The sequence below is a fragment of the Rhinolophus sinicus genome, chromosome 8 (genome assembly GCF_057876585.1).
Source record: "Rhinolophus sinicus isolate RSI-liver-muscle chromosome 8, RSI-T2T, whole genome shotgun sequence".
Taxonomy (NCBI): Eukaryota; Metazoa; Chordata; class Mammalia; order Chiroptera; family Rhinolophidae; genus Rhinolophus; species Rhinolophus sinicus.
Window position 1 is genome coordinate 44,656,549 of NC_142508.1, and position 14,615 is coordinate 44,671,163.

Below are 14,615 nucleotides of genomic sequence, written 5' to 3' on the forward strand. Positions count from 1 at the left end.
TTTATAAAATTAAACAAACCCCAGGGAGTGTTCTTTTAAGAGATGGGCTTGAGTCTTGGGGGGGCGGGGGGGGGGGGAGAAGACAGCAGTGATAACAAAAGCATCCAAGGCTGGCCTGAGAAGCGGACTCGGGCTAGAGAAAGAAGCCTGGATCCTGCACTGCCCTTACTGAATGGCAGCACCCAAGGGCCTAGCCTTTATTTTCTCCCTTACAAGTGGGGCCCCACTGCAAAACCTGCAAATGCTCTCACCTGGGCCTTCCTGCCAGCGTCTACTCCCACAAACCCCTCCAGGCCTCCAGGCCCCCACCACGTGGAGCCCAGCTCTAAACACAGAAGCCCAGTTGGGGCGGAAGAGAAAGCACTCTTGTGAGGGCAATGCGGTGGTGGGGTGGGAGGCTAGCCTGGGGCCCACTGGGGGTGGGGGAAGTCCAATGGCACAAGTGCTGTTAGTAAAGGTTTGTGGCGAGAAATCGTCCATCACTGCCCACCCCCACCCCACTCTCCCTGCCTGTGCGCTCCAACTGCATGCTGGGTAGGTGGTGGGAGGCTATGCAACAGCGCCAGCACGGGGTGGGAAGAATCAGGGCGGGCAGGGGCATGGCTGCTCCAGCTACCCAACCATGTAGGGAGCACGGACAGGACCAGGCATGGTCCTAAGCCCATCACCTGCGTGAGCTCATTTCATCCTCAGAGCAATCCTGTGAGACAGGTACTAGTATAAACCCCACTTTACAGATGGGGACACTGAACTGGTGACTTATCTGAAGTCACCTACTAAGAGGTGGCAGAGCAGGGGCAGGGCAGACTGATCAACTGCTGGACCCGAGGCTCTGAAGGTGCTCCACGGGAGGCAGCACACACAGTCTCTGTCCTATGACTTCAAGGACGGCTCCCGACCACTCCGAACTTTGATTTCCTCCTCATTTAAATGGGGACAATGGTACCCACCCCTCCACACAGGGGCGTGTAAAGGGCTCTTCTAAGAGCCTGTGCATGTGGAGTCCTGGCGGAGTGCCTAGCATGTAGTAAGTGCTCAATAAACGAGAGATACTTTCTTCTCCTCCTCCTGGCCTACTTGCTAACTGGTGACACAAACTTAAGTCACTAGGAGTGCACTGCTGCCCAAGACCAGAAACTAGGAGGCAAATGGAGGGGATAGTGGTGCCCAGGCCTCTGGGGGGCCTCATGCCTCAGGGGCAGCTGGGTGTCCTGCCATGGATGTAAAGGGCCCGACAGACACCATGAAGTCAGCCAGTCTCAGGGAGAACTGCCAGTGGGAACATACCTCTGACCACTCTGCCTGTGTCAGAGGGGCTGTTGGGGACAGCGACCCAGAGAGCTGGGTCACCAGGAGCAGGCTCAGAGATGCCTCGAGGCTGCTCTGGCTGAGCCTTTCCTGGGCTGTTTGGGAGGGGAAGGAGCTGCAGACGGGCAGAAAAACCAGTGCGCCTGGTGAAAAGGCACAGGCAGTGCAGCAGGCGGGTGACCCCTGTGGCTCAATGAGGGGAGGGGACAGCTGAGTGGTTAGGAGCACACGTCCAAACTGTAGCTCTGCCATCTAATGTGATGCTGGGACTCAAGTGCCCTGAGAAACTGGGACGCAACCACCCACCTCACAGGATGGGCTGTATTCACAGAATATCTGTGGCGTGTCAGCACTGGACCAGCGCCAGCTCAGTGCTGGCAGTGAAGCCCACGGTCACAAGACACATGCCTGACCAGGTCAGTCCTCATGCCACGGCGGCCCTCAGCCTGGCCAGGACCCCAAAGACAGACAGGCGGCAGGGACGTGAGGAGCACGGCAAGGGCAAGCCTCCAGCCACAGCAGTGAGGGGGGCTCCCGCCCAGCTCACCTTTTGAGCCCCCGAGAAAGCGTGGTAGAAGCAGGACACGTAAGTCATGATGGCTTTCTCATCTGGCCTCAGAGTGCCTACAATATCTGCGCAGAGAGAGAGAGAAAGAGAGAGAGAGGCAGGAGAGAGTGAAAGATGCAGGGAGGGTGGCCAGGTCCGGGACCTAGGCTCATGCAGGAGGAATAGCGCTTGCTCTGGACTGGAAGCCAAACCCCGGCTCTGGCTGTGCAGGCCCATCTTGCCAAGGTTTTGAGGAGGGGAAAGGAGGTCTGAATAGGTGGACGCCTCGCCTAACCGGGCTTGGGGTTATGACCCTAGCCATTGGCTCTAGAAAGGAAGACTTGTTTGGGGCTGAGTCAAACCCTAACTGACCTTTCTGAAAATGTAAGACCATGTCTCACACGACCGCCTACCACCTTAGCATAAACGGTCTCCTGGGGCCCTAGAATAAAACCTCAACTCCTGATCCCTAAATATAATGGTCTTACACGGTGTGGCTCCGTCACCTTCTCTGGCCTCATTTTTCAACTCTCCTCTCTTCGCTTACCCTCTCCAGCCATTCCTTAAAGAAACCAAGCTTATGTCTGCCTCAGCGCCTTTGCTCCACATCTATTGTCTGCCTGGAATCCTTTTCCTACAGATTTCCACATGACAGCTCCTGTTCCTCAGTCCAAAGCCTGCTCATGTCACCTTGCAGACGCCTCCCAACGACCCCGGCTAAAGCAGTGCTCAGGCATCTCCATCCCACTGTCCTGTCCCCTGTTCTCTATGGTGCCTAACCACACGCCAGGACTTGATCCGAGGACGTGCCTGGTGTCTGCCTCACCCACTAGGATGTAAGCTCCCTGGGGGCAGAGACACTGCCTGACTCAGTCACGACTGTATCCTCAGTGCCCAGAATGGAGCCGGGCACAAATCAGGCACTCAGTAGACAGTGTGAGCAAAGACTAAAGGAGCAGCAATGCCATGGAGTCAGAGTGGGGGGTGGCTTCCAGTCAGAGAGGCCACTGCCGTCTGCAAGAGAAATGAGGTGAGCACGGGAGGCGAGAGGCAGCAGCGGCATTGGGCAGTGGCGGCGAGGTGGGCCTGCCTGGCCCTGCCCGGTACCTTCTGCGCTCCCGAAAAGGCATGGTAGAAGCTGGACACATAGGTCATTATGGCCTTCTCGTCGGGCCGGGCCGTGTTCACGATGTCTGCAAGTGAACAACAAGGGTTAAACTGCCCAAGTAGGGGCGGGGGGAAGGGGGGTCACTCACCAGGATCCAAAGGCTCCCAAGGCCAAAGCCACCCTGGGAGAAGGACCCTTAGAGCTGATTCAGTGACCTCTGGTGATTCTGGTGGGCTTGGCCACACCCTCAGCCCCTCCACCCCCATCGTCTCTAGAAAGGCCAAAGCTGTGGGAACTGGATTAAAATGAGGCCACTTCCTCTCTCTGAGAAAGGCCTCAAGGGGCTGCTGGACAGTCAATCCCAAGGGCCGCCAGAGACCAGAGGCATGGGTCCTGGCTGGGGGTGGTACACGGCCGGGAAGCGGAGCAAAGCCGGAAAAGGAAAAAACAAAACACTTCACTTCGGTGGCTCCAGACTCTGAGCCTGCGGCAGGCAGGGCAGGTAGAGGCCTGGCTTATTCACAGGTGTCACCCCCTTGGCCACCTCCCTGGCCACCTCACTTGCCCCCCAAAGGGAGGGGTGGGACTGGGTCAGGCAGGGCTCTGCTGGGTGCCTGAGCCCTGGCCCCAGGGGCAGCCCCCAGAGTGGACCCTCCTCAAGCCCCCCCTCCCGCTCTTCACCCTGCTCCACCAGAGCGTGTCCAGCCTGCGCACACCGCTCCTGCTCTGGCTCCCATGGCGACACACTGTCCCCATGTGTCCCCGCTTCACCCAGATTCCTTCGGCCATTCTCGCTGGCGCTGCCAGCTTTCTGGTTACCGTAAGTCATCCCCAACGAAACAAGGTGCTGACTGAAAAGAGGGATGTACTTACCCTCTGCATCCAACATTTTGGGGATGTCTAGGTATTTCTCGGCCACTTCAAAGGCATTGTTCAGGTTGGTGACCGGGTCATCCTGGGGGGAGGGAGGTAAGGGAAGAAGGAAGAACTCTGTCAGGGGCAAGACGCAGAAGCAGATGAGAAACAGGTCTGGCCTGGAAGGGAGACACCTGGGGGAGGCGGGGGGACTAGAAAGGCCCCTTTAGGCAGTTCTTAGCCACCTGTGCTGCTGTGGACAGGAGGGATACCTGGATCAAGTCAATTCCAACCCAAAAGAGTCTCTGGAAATCACGGTGGGGCAAAATAGGGACTTTTCTCCAGCAAAAATGCAAGTGTGCTCTTGCCTTACAATTTCCAACCATCCACAGACCCCAGATTAAGCCCCTGTCCTGAAACCGGAAAGTGTGATCCAGACCTGAGATAGCACTGGGGGTGGAAAGCAAAACGAATCTCCACCTTCCAACCTCCCTGAACCTTTCCTTCTGCCGTCTTCCACCGCTGATGGGGTTAAAGCCCACTCCACAGTGACCCTCCCCTACATGCCTTCCCCGCTTGCCAGTGAGAGCCCAATTCCATTACTCAGTGGCTTGAACAGGCTCAGTGAGGCCCGGCCTCCCCCACCTGGAATGCCCTCTCTGGCTCTAGGCTGCCTCCTCCTGCAGAGGCCCTTCTAATCATGCCAACCCAGGTGCACTACGCTTCCTCTGCAGCGTTGTCTGGCCCTATCCGCTCTCCACCGCATTCAGCCTGAGCACCTATGCATGGCCTTGTGCAGCTGGTCTGCTCTGACACATTGTTCTGCCTTCCCCATAAGGCTGCGAGCTCCTAGAGGCCAGGGCCTGTGTCCTACAGGGTCTCAAGCTTTGTACAAAGCCCTGCCTAGGAAATGCCTACTAGCAGAGATGGTTTGGAATTCCTTACTCCTCTTCCCCATGGGCAGAGAGGGAATGCTTCCAGAATTGAGAAGTTAAGGAATGGGAGCTAGAAGGCATGGTTGGCCAGGCCCTAAAATAACCCCTGGCAGTTGCAATGCTCATGGAAGGAGAAGAGGACAGTCTCCAAGGGGAGCAAGGGAGGCGAGAACTGAACCATCTGAACACAGAATGCAACTTTGGACACCAGGGATAGATGAACTTGGGGGACGTGATCCAGAGTTAGGGTCAGACTCAGGGTGTCTGTGGGCCGTTGAGGGGAATGTGAGATGCATACCTTTCTCAGCTTGTCATACTCAATCAGCTCGGGTCTGTGTCGGTGGATCAGGGCATTGAAGGCAAGACCGTCCTTCCAACTGGGGGAGGAAAGGCAAAGGTTATGAGGAGGCCCACTTGCCGTAATGTGAGTGCGGAAAGGCCCTGGGCACCCACAGCAATGACTGATTCCTGTTTACTGAGGTCGCTCAGTGTGTGAGCCAGGCACTACAGGGAGGCTGTGAGGACGACTGCTGGAGCTGAGCCGTCTGGTCAAATCCTGGCTCCTCCACTTCCTGTTAGTGTGACTGTGGGCAAGTCCTACAACCTGCTACCTGTTTCCATGTCTATAAAATAGGGATAATAACAGTACCCGCTTCAAGGATTGTTGAGGATTAAATAAGTAAACAGGCAAACACTTAGACCAGTGCCTGACATATGACAATCCTTTATGACTGCTTGCTGCTGGGAGCGCCGTGACCCATCCAGCACTATCCGCGCAAGGCTCCACTGAATGGACAGGCCCCCCGAGGGGAGATGGCCCACCACGGGAGGCCGATGCCTGTGCTGTGTGACCTCCGCACCCTGGCTGACCTGACCCATGGGCTGGCTGAATGCCAGGATGTGGCTTGGCATGAGGGTCTTTGTTCAGAGCAGTGACAGCTGGTCATAAGCTAGGCTGGTCACATTCTCCTCTCTGAGATCCTCCAAGGGCTTGTCCTTTCGGAAGTCAAACTCAATGTCACCTCCTCAGGAAGGCCACCCCTGACCAAGGTACTCTCCAGGTTCCTTTCTATCGCCTCATCCTATTTGGTGGTCCTTGGATAGCACTTCTCACTACCTGAAATTACGTTGTTGGTTTATCTGCACCTTTGTCAACCACTGGTTCCCTCTGCTGTGATGTAACTTTCTAAGGGGGTGGGGACTCATTTTGGTGCAGCCGTATCCCCATTCTTGGCACGTAGCAGGCACCGCACAGATATTTATTGACTGAATAAATAAGTGAACAAGCAGTGCAGAGAGGACCAGGCAGTTGGTGGCAGGAACTTGAGGGAGGCACCATGTGCTATTAGCAGCACAGCACAATGGAAAAGTCCACAGCATCCAGTGCCCGAGCCCTGGAGAGCCCAGGGACACAGACGGACCTCTGCGGATCCCGTGAGGCCGCATCTTCATTCCTATGTTTGCCCGTCCCTAGTCCATCCATCCCCGGAGGACACCAGAGGCTCACAGGGGTGAAGTCACAAGGCCAAGTGAGATCTGACCTCAGGGCCACCCCCAAAGCCTTACTCCTAACCACCAAGCCACACTGCCTCCTGCAACACTGGACCTCGTGTGGCGCTGACTGTGCTTGTGTGTGTTCCAGTGACAGTGGACACGTCTCACTTTCCGCTATCAACCGAGGGAGAGCAGGCTCACAGCAGGGCTGAGTCCTGTTCCTCACGGGGGACAGAATATATTTTCCCCAACACTCAATTCACTAGCAACTCTAAGGACAGGTCCCTCTTGAGAGGCCAAAACAAAGGAAGAGCTTTGTTGTTGCTTCTGAGGGTCACCCTGCTTGGGGAGGAAGAAGATTCTATAAAGCCTGCCAGAGAGCCAGGCCTTACGGCCTCCAGCCCAGGATGGTGAGGCAGCTGCGGCTACCTCCTCCTCAGAGAGGATGCAGGGACCTTACAATAGGCTCCCAGGGGCCAGTGGCAGGGAGAGGGATTCCTTGAGGGCCGGCATATCACAGACTGTGACAAAAGCACACGACAAGAGGACAGGTGGGGGGACAGTGCGTCAGGTCCCGGGAAGAGACAAGGGAATGAGTCGGGCTGAGGGGCTTTGGCTGGCGCTCACCTGATGTGGAAGTTCTGCACATTGACGTTCTTGTACGGGGCCGTCTTTCTCTGGCACCAGAGAAGGAGCCCTTCCTTGGCGGAGGTCTCTGCAAAACACGAGGACAGTGAGCACTGGCTCAGACAAAATCCTCAGAACTCGACCCAGTGGGATCGTACTTTTGGTTCCGGCAGAACCCAGTGGAGAGGCCACCAGACACAACAGCAGCCGCAGTGACAGTAGTAACGGCCCCTCCCATTCCAGACATGGACAGATCTCTGCTGATCCTAACCGCCCATCTAAATGCTTGGCTCCAAGAAGTCACTTGCTGGGGTCACCCCAGGAAGTGGCAGTGACAGGACAGTGTCAGGGTCTGAACCTGTGCCATGTTTCTGACCACAAAGCCTGTGCCTTTAGCTGCCAGAACACTATGTCACACAGGCCTCAGCCTCTTCTGAACAGAAAGAGCCAGCAAGGCCGTGAGCACCTGGCCCCAACCACTCAGCCTCTCCCAGACCCCGCAAGGGCATCAGGGAATCGCAGTGGGAGGGGCTTAGGCTCTACTGTCTTTGACAGACTGGGAGGGCTATAAGGGCAGGGAACACATCAGTCCTGGTCACCGCTGTGGCCTGTTGCCAGAAGCTCCCTCCACATGCTAGTCCAAGTGGCTTTTCTCATCCTGTGCTGTACACAGGTGCTTGCAGGGAAATGATGCGGCTTGTTCCTGGGTGGCTTGGACTGACCCTGGGTCCATGGAAGCAAAGGTCTGAGGGTGGGGTGCTGACTGGAAACGTGCAGGTGCTGACGCTCAGGAAAACCAGACTGAGCCCAACTCTGTCACTCGTGTGCTCTGCGACTCAGGCTCCTTGGCTAACATGGGGCCGCTCATGCCCTCTTGATGGTGATATGAGAGTCCACTGAGATGGAAGCCATGAAAGCTAAGTGTTCTGGGTAGAAACCACAGCTGGCCAGCTGTGAGGGGGACCCTCTTCACCTGCAGCCTGGGCCACCATCTCCACTAACCACTCCTGAGCAGGGCTAGGCCCTGGAAACAAGGGAGAGCCTCAAGCCTCAAAGCATGAAGACAAACGCCCGAAACCCTAATCAAACGTCTTCCAATAGGGTGGAACGAGGCTGAGGAGAAGGCAGTGCTCTGCTGTCTGCAGGCCCCGGGCTCTTACCTTCCACAGAGATGTCCTGGATGGCGAACCTGAGGATAATGGTCCAGATCATCCCCAGGGTCATCTTTGCGTTGCCGTCCACGATCTCTGCAGGCCGGGCAGGGACGAAGGGTGAGAAGGTTGTTAACCCAGAGAGACCCCCCATTCCAAGGCCACCTTCCTGCCCCATCTAGAGTTAGCTCTGACTGCCCAACAAGCCATCAGGCTTGTCCTCCACCACCCGCACTGGGAGACGTCCTCGGACACTCCGGGAAGCACTGTCCCCAAAGCCTCTGCACACGTGTGTCCTCGGCCACACAGGCCTCTGCCCACCCGGCCAGCTCGTTGTTTTAACCCAGCTCCGCCGGGAGGCTTGTTCCCAGCCCTCTGCTGACACCTCCATCGCACCTTTATGGTCACATGTCCCCTGCAGTGGGTGCACACTGTGCAACTGTTTGCTGAGAACCTGCCTACTTCCTTCCAACCCGAGTGCTGCCACCTTTCTCCAAGCCACTGGTGTCCCCTCCAGAGCTCAATGCGCTGCCGCCTACACCCTCCCCTGCAATCCACCTCCACACAGCAGCTATAGGGGGTCCCTTTAAAAGGTGCATTAGATTTGTGTCACTCGCCAACTGAAAGCCGCACCGGGCCTAAAACGAAGCCCCGTGTCCTGGAGTCTGGCCTGGGTGACCTAGCGCCATGCTCCCCAAAGAGGCTGGCTTGCCCGAAGCGCACTCTCCAGCTGTGCACTTTCAACAAGCCAGACTCTTTGCTTTAAGGGCCTCACACCTCCAGCTCACCCACAAAGTGCGTCCCTCAGCCCTTTCCTCAGATGGCCGGTCCTTCCCATCCTGGAAGCCTCTGCTTATATGTCACCTCCCCAAAATGGCTTCCCTGACCACCAGTCTAACGGTGCTCCCTGCGCCCGTCCTCGGGCGTCTCTCCCCAGCACACTGCTCTTCTTCCCCTCACAGCCTGACTGCCACTTGGAATCATGTATCTGTTGGTTTACTTGTTCACTGCCTTCGCGATCATTTTTGCCTCCCCAGTACCTGGCCCTGGAGAAAGAGACGCTGTTGCTTAAGGAAGGGGAGAGCGGGGACACAAGGACCAGTTGACAGGAACATGCTTTCTTAGCTAACTGAAAACCAACCTCTCTCAACTTCTGGGGGTGAGGGAGAAGGCTCTGGACCTCACATTCTTCAGCAACTCAGAGAAAAGTCATCCCTGCAACACTCAGGGCACCACCGTGTGTCTATTGCTGGGTGACAGGAGAGCAAGTGGCCTCACCCTGGAGAAGTCTGTCAGCCAGACACGCCTTTGGCAGTCCTCTAAACGCCTTCTGCCCCCACGCACCCAGCATACCAGATGCAAGGAGAGTGGTGGGGGGAGAATCGAGGGACACTTCAGGAGACCTTGCTCACTGACCCTCAAGAACAGAAAACTCTAGGATGGGCTTGACTTGAAAAGGAGGGATACTGGTCACCCAAACGATGGGGCCTACCCTCCCCAAGGACACACGCAACAGGAAAGGATAGGGGGGCTCTGTTAACCACAAAGGACAAGTTCCCCACAGTGAAGCTATGGGGCGAGGGCAGCTTTCGGCTTTAGTTTCAGGATAAGGAAATATGCGCAGCCTGCTGCCTGGAAGCAGGGGAAAGACAGAATTTCTGTCTGCCAGTCCTTTCCTAGGGCTAAGAACCCCAGACCCAGAAACCAGTCAGAGCCTTCCCAGTGTGGGGCAAAGGTGGTGATTTACTCAGGCAAGCTATGCTGCGCTTCTCCCAAGTGCCAGACAACCAGAACCGGGGGGCCAATCTGGAGAGGAGGCCACAGCGCCCACCCCAGCTGGTTACACAGGAGAAGCTGGTCACGGAGGGCTTAGCGAGTTCCTGTGGGGAAGCAGACCGCTTCTCTCATGACACATCCACCAGCTGCTTTGCGGACCTGCAGCTGTGCCTCCAACTCCTGTCCCCCCATAACCCCCACAAGGAAGCCACATTCCTGCACCTGCCTAGATCATGCGGCGGGATAGGGAAATGGCGCAGGGTGGGGCTGAGCTTCTCAGGTATTCCAAAGCCTTCAGAATGTCTCCAGGAGGCTGCCCTCCAGCTTTGTCCCAAGGCCTGATGGTCACAGGGATTGGGAGTGAACCAATTTGGGCAAGAACAGAGGACATTTTTAGACTGAGTTTTTCTCCAAATGAAAACTGATGACTGCCACGGGTCTCTCCTCTAACCCCTTTTGCATTTGCAGGCTAGCATTTGAGCAAAATAAATGCAGCTGTGAGAAGCAGAAGGCTGGAATGCAGCCAGGAGGAAAAGATCCATGCAAGGACAGAAAAATCTCAGGGCCTGATTGAATTTTTGGGTTGGATTTTTTTAAACAAACACCAACCACCTCGACTGTGGCATGCAAGGCTTGGCACCCCTCTCCCAGAGAGGTCCCGGGCGGGGGCAGAGCCTTGGAACTCAGTACACGCACTCTGGCCTAGAGTCTTGGCCAAACTCTCAGAGCCCTGTCATTAACAGCAATTAGTTTTCTTTGTTTTTCTAAAAACTGGGACAACATGGATGTCAGGATGTAGGAAACACTGCTCTGACTAATGAGCAGAACTCTGAGCCCAGGCTGCTGGGGCACTGCTGGGCTCCATCAGACCTCACTGAGTCTCCAGAAGTGCCTGGAAGCTCACGACAAGAGCCTGGTGCTCCAGGGGAAAGGCCTGGAGTAGAGGGTCCCAGGTCTGGGAATCCCCACGAGGCACAGGAGGATGCTGGGGATGAAGTAAGAGGCCAAATTCTCGCAGGCCACGCAGCCAGCAGAGTCTGGTCACCGACCTTTGGACTCGCACTCCCTGCCCCAGAGCCCTGACACTGGGCATCAAGTGCCCTTCTCTCCTCCGCAAACCTTCCTGCCCACAGATACCAGGTGGAGGCTAAGGGCAAAGGTGCTCCTGGGAAAGGTGTCTCTCAGGCCCAAGGAGGGCGAGTGAGGGCGTCCAGGGTCCAAGTCACAGCCATTTCTTCCCCTGTAGAGGAAGCCTGCCCTGGAGTCCCCAGTCCTGGACTGGATTATCCTGTAGGTGGAGGGGAGGGGGAGCTTGTGGGCCCCAGCGTCACATTGAGGTAGCCACTGTGATCACTGCTCAGGATATACTGGGTTCTAAGTACCCCAAGGGCTCTGCCACCAACACAACTTCTGTTCAGAAGACCGAGGTTGGACCTCGGAGCCCGCAGGTCAGGAACTGAGCGGCCCCATCCAAGCTCACCTTCCGCCCCAATGGAGACCAGCTTGACTCCTTTGCTGGCGATGAAGTCCAGTGCTTTGTTCACATTGTTGATTTTGTGCACTCTCATCTTGCCCCGTTCCGGCTTCGGTAACCGCTCCCCTAAGAAAGTGGAGGAGAAGAGAAGCGTTAGGGCTCCCACCGCTCTCTGAACCAGCTGCCACGGCACGCTGGTGCCACCCAACAGGCCCATGCTCATACGGCTACTGCAGCCATTAAAAGCCTCACTCTTCTTAGCAGCAACAGGATGGGGTGGGCCACGTCCGGGGGGACCCGCTATGACAGGGCACCTGTCCCACGTGTGGGCTGCACGCCGCTGGAGAGGAGCTCACCTGAGATGACCTCCAGCAGGAGCATGAGCTTGAGGCCGTCCCGGAAGTCCTCATCGATGTTCTCGATCTGCGTGCCGGCCTTCCGCAGGTGGGAGTTGCACCAGGCTGTGAAGGTCTGGGGAGGCAGAGCAGAGAGGGCCGAGGCTCAGCATGGCTGCGGGGGCTTCTAGCAAAGGGGCTGGGCCCTGGCCCTGGGCTCTACCCTGTATAAACACTGTTTCGGATCTTTACAGTGACCCAAGCAGGTTGATCTGAGGAAACTGAGGCTCAGGGTAGTTAACAGACCCACCGTATAACCACCTGGTAGATAAGCAGCAGAGCACGGATTAGAACCCAAGTCTGCCACCCTTGGAGCAAGTGCTCTCTCCGTGACACCCTGAGGGAGCCGGCACACGTAGCAGACAGAGGTGCCACAGCCTGTCACCTGCTCGTTCAGTCACGCAAACTTGACTGAGTGCCAGGCCCAAGTGTGGAAACAAGAGGCAAGGGGCCCTGCTCTTAATGAGTTTACGTTCTTTTTGACAGACAACAGCCAGCCTTCATCCACCTGGTGGGCAGACCAGACCATGGGTCCCAGCTGGCACTGCCCCCCCCATCCCTCAGGTAGGAGCTCAAACAGTAAAATATTTCCCCCTTGCTGGCAGGGGCGACCTGGGACAGGAAAGCTGTCAGAAGAGAAAAGACTCCTATAAAGTCCAGGTTTCCTCCAGTCGGCCCCTGGAGCACCTCCCCTGCAGGCCGGGAACACAGAGCCTCTGACCCTGAGCATGCCCCAGTTTGTTTCCCTACAGGCCACATGCCCTCTGTTCCCTGGGGAAAATGCCACACCCTAGCTTTCCAAATCTTAAGATCAATGTATCTTACAGGGTGCTACAAGGCAAGTGGGAGGCAGGCACCCACCCCAGGGTCAGGAAGCTCTGACTGAGGAGGAAGTTTCTGTGGGTCACAGGCCATGAGGAGGCTGGAAGGTGAAAGGGCGTTTGCAGGTTGAGAGGGCCACAGACAACGAGCCCAAATCCCAAACATAGAACACCCAAGTACAGGGCACTCGGCCTCCTGGTGGTGACCTACCACTCAGCCCTGTGCTGGCTGGGGCACGTTATCAGACATCAGTGCCAGGGAAGCACGTCACATCAGTTAAGGTGGACATGCCCAGACGCCTTCTGGGAAAACTGGCCCACTCCACCTCGCGCAGCATGGTCTGGGAAAAACCCAGCGCCGGTTTCTCATAGGAGCCCGGCCGCCGACCCTGCTCATTCTGCAGGGACCAGCGTGCACGTGGGCAGACAGCCAGGAAAGCACAAGAGAGCACTCCACGCCCGGCGCAGGCAGAGGCCATGTGGGGGGCGAGGGGCTTCCAAGGAGCCTCTGGCCAAACACCATGTGTTTTGACGACTGCCACCGTCCTGCTCATTTAAGACTCAACACACAGCCCTTCCCAGACAAAGAAGCCACCTAATTAACAGACTGTGCCAATGGGGACCACATGAGGTTTCCTTCCAAAGGCAAGCGGAGGGAGGGAGGGGTACACAACAACCTGCTGGTGGCCCGGGGTTTCCCCATCAGCTTCTTAACAACACAAAGGCGAGTTCCTCTGCCTGGGAGACAGAGACCCCCTTCCTGCGTGAGACTGTTCCCTCAGCTAAGGATGCCTTTGCCCTGCTCCTGCCTCGCCTTAGCCGGCACCTTCCCCTCCCTCAAAATCAGTCCAAAGGGTAACTCCTCCAGGACGCCCAAAACTACTTGCTTGCCTCAACCCAGTTCTGACCTGGATGTCGCCTCCTCTGTGCAGATCTCTGGTGTCTTAACAGTTATGCACTGTCTTATGCTCCCACACCATGAGCGACTCTGAGCTCTGGCCACCAAGCAAGTTCTCATTAAGGAACGTAAGAATTTACCTTCCCTATCTCATTTCCCACGCTTCCCCTGTACAACTCTGAATTCAGGCAAACCAAGGCTAGACTGCTGGTTACACCACCCATGTGGGCAAGTTACCCAACCTTCCTGAAGTGTTTTCTCATTGGTAATGTGGTGACGAAGACACAACCTAGGTCACAGTCAGTGTGAAGATTCAAGGCGACAATGCCCGCAGAGCGCATAGCAAGTGCGCAATAAACGGCAGTTCTCGCGATGTCCCCATGCCTCCCAAGATCCCCTCCTCTCCTGAAACCCCGCCGCCTCCTCCACAGAGTGCTTTCTCTGTGCCCTGCTGGCCCACGCCAGCACACTCGGCATCGTGGGGACCTTCTCCAGTGGTTTTGGGTCGCACTGGAGGCTCCGTGCATATGTGTACACAGCCAGAGGGTTAGGAATTACCTCCCATCTCACATGCCTTTAAAACGCCCAAAGCACAACCGGTTCGGTGGTGGGCAGTGAGCAGGTGTGCCACTCGGCAGCCCTGTAAAGTGAGGGCAGCAGCAGGCCGGGCTGGGGCAGGAAGTGGCAGGGAATGCTGGGCTTCCTCTCTTGCATGTGCCCAAAAGATGCCACTGGGCAGCAAAGTGGCCAATCACATCCCATGGCTGAGGATGCAAAAGGGCAGTTCGCAGAGGGCGCGTCCCCGCAGCTGCTGGGCCAAGGCCCAGGCACCTGGTCTGCAGGCAGGGCCAGACCCGTCCAAATGGCACCCTCACCACCTCAGTCTGCCTGGGTTATGCCTGTGTGCTCTGAAGGGGCAGAGGCCTGGGTCTGAAGGCCAGCTCCTCGGCTTACTTGTTTAGTTTCCAACCAAGTGACCTCACCTACTTACACCTCAGTTTCCTTCTCTTCAGGGTAAACTTATCAGAATCTACGTCCTGTAGTTGCTGTAAGGATTAACTGGGGGGTGGGGAGGATGCTTTAAAGCCCCTGACACAGTGCCGGCATAAGTGTCCGGTGAATTGTGTGCACACACATGCTCACCACTGCTTCCCTCTGCAAAGACCCTACCCCACCTCATGGTTTGGAATGGAACCGAGGTTGCAGGAGCCCCTCTCAAGATGGTG

General features: G+C 56.6%; 1 protein-coding gene across 7 annotated transcripts in view; it reads right to left on the reverse strand.

The window, feature by feature from the left end:
- Positions 1–14,615, reverse strand: part of ACTN4 (actinin alpha 4) — a 70,338-nt gene that overhangs the window by 16,400 nt on the left and 39,323 nt on the right. For 3 of the 7 annotated variants that reach the window (XM_019751377.3, XM_074314374.2, XM_074314378.2), the window contains exons 2-8: positions 11,632–11,746; positions 11,282–11,401; positions 8,035–8,121; positions 6,875–6,962; positions 5,052–5,130; positions 3,837–3,918; positions 1,856–1,941 (exon numbers count right to left, since the gene is read on the reverse strand). In XM_019751377.3, coding sequence (XP_019606936.1) covers positions 1,856–1,941; positions 3,837–3,918; positions 5,052–5,130; positions 6,875–6,962; positions 8,035–8,121; positions 11,282–11,401; positions 11,632–11,746 — 657 coding nt within the window. Of the gene's footprint in view, positions 1–1,855; positions 1,942–2,962; positions 3,049–3,836; positions 3,919–5,051; positions 5,131–6,874; positions 6,963–8,034; positions 8,122–11,281; positions 11,402–11,631; positions 11,747–14,615 lie in introns of those variants that run through there. The other 4 variants (XM_019751376.3, XM_019751375.3, XM_019751381.3 and 1 more) reach the window with 2 other exon arrangements.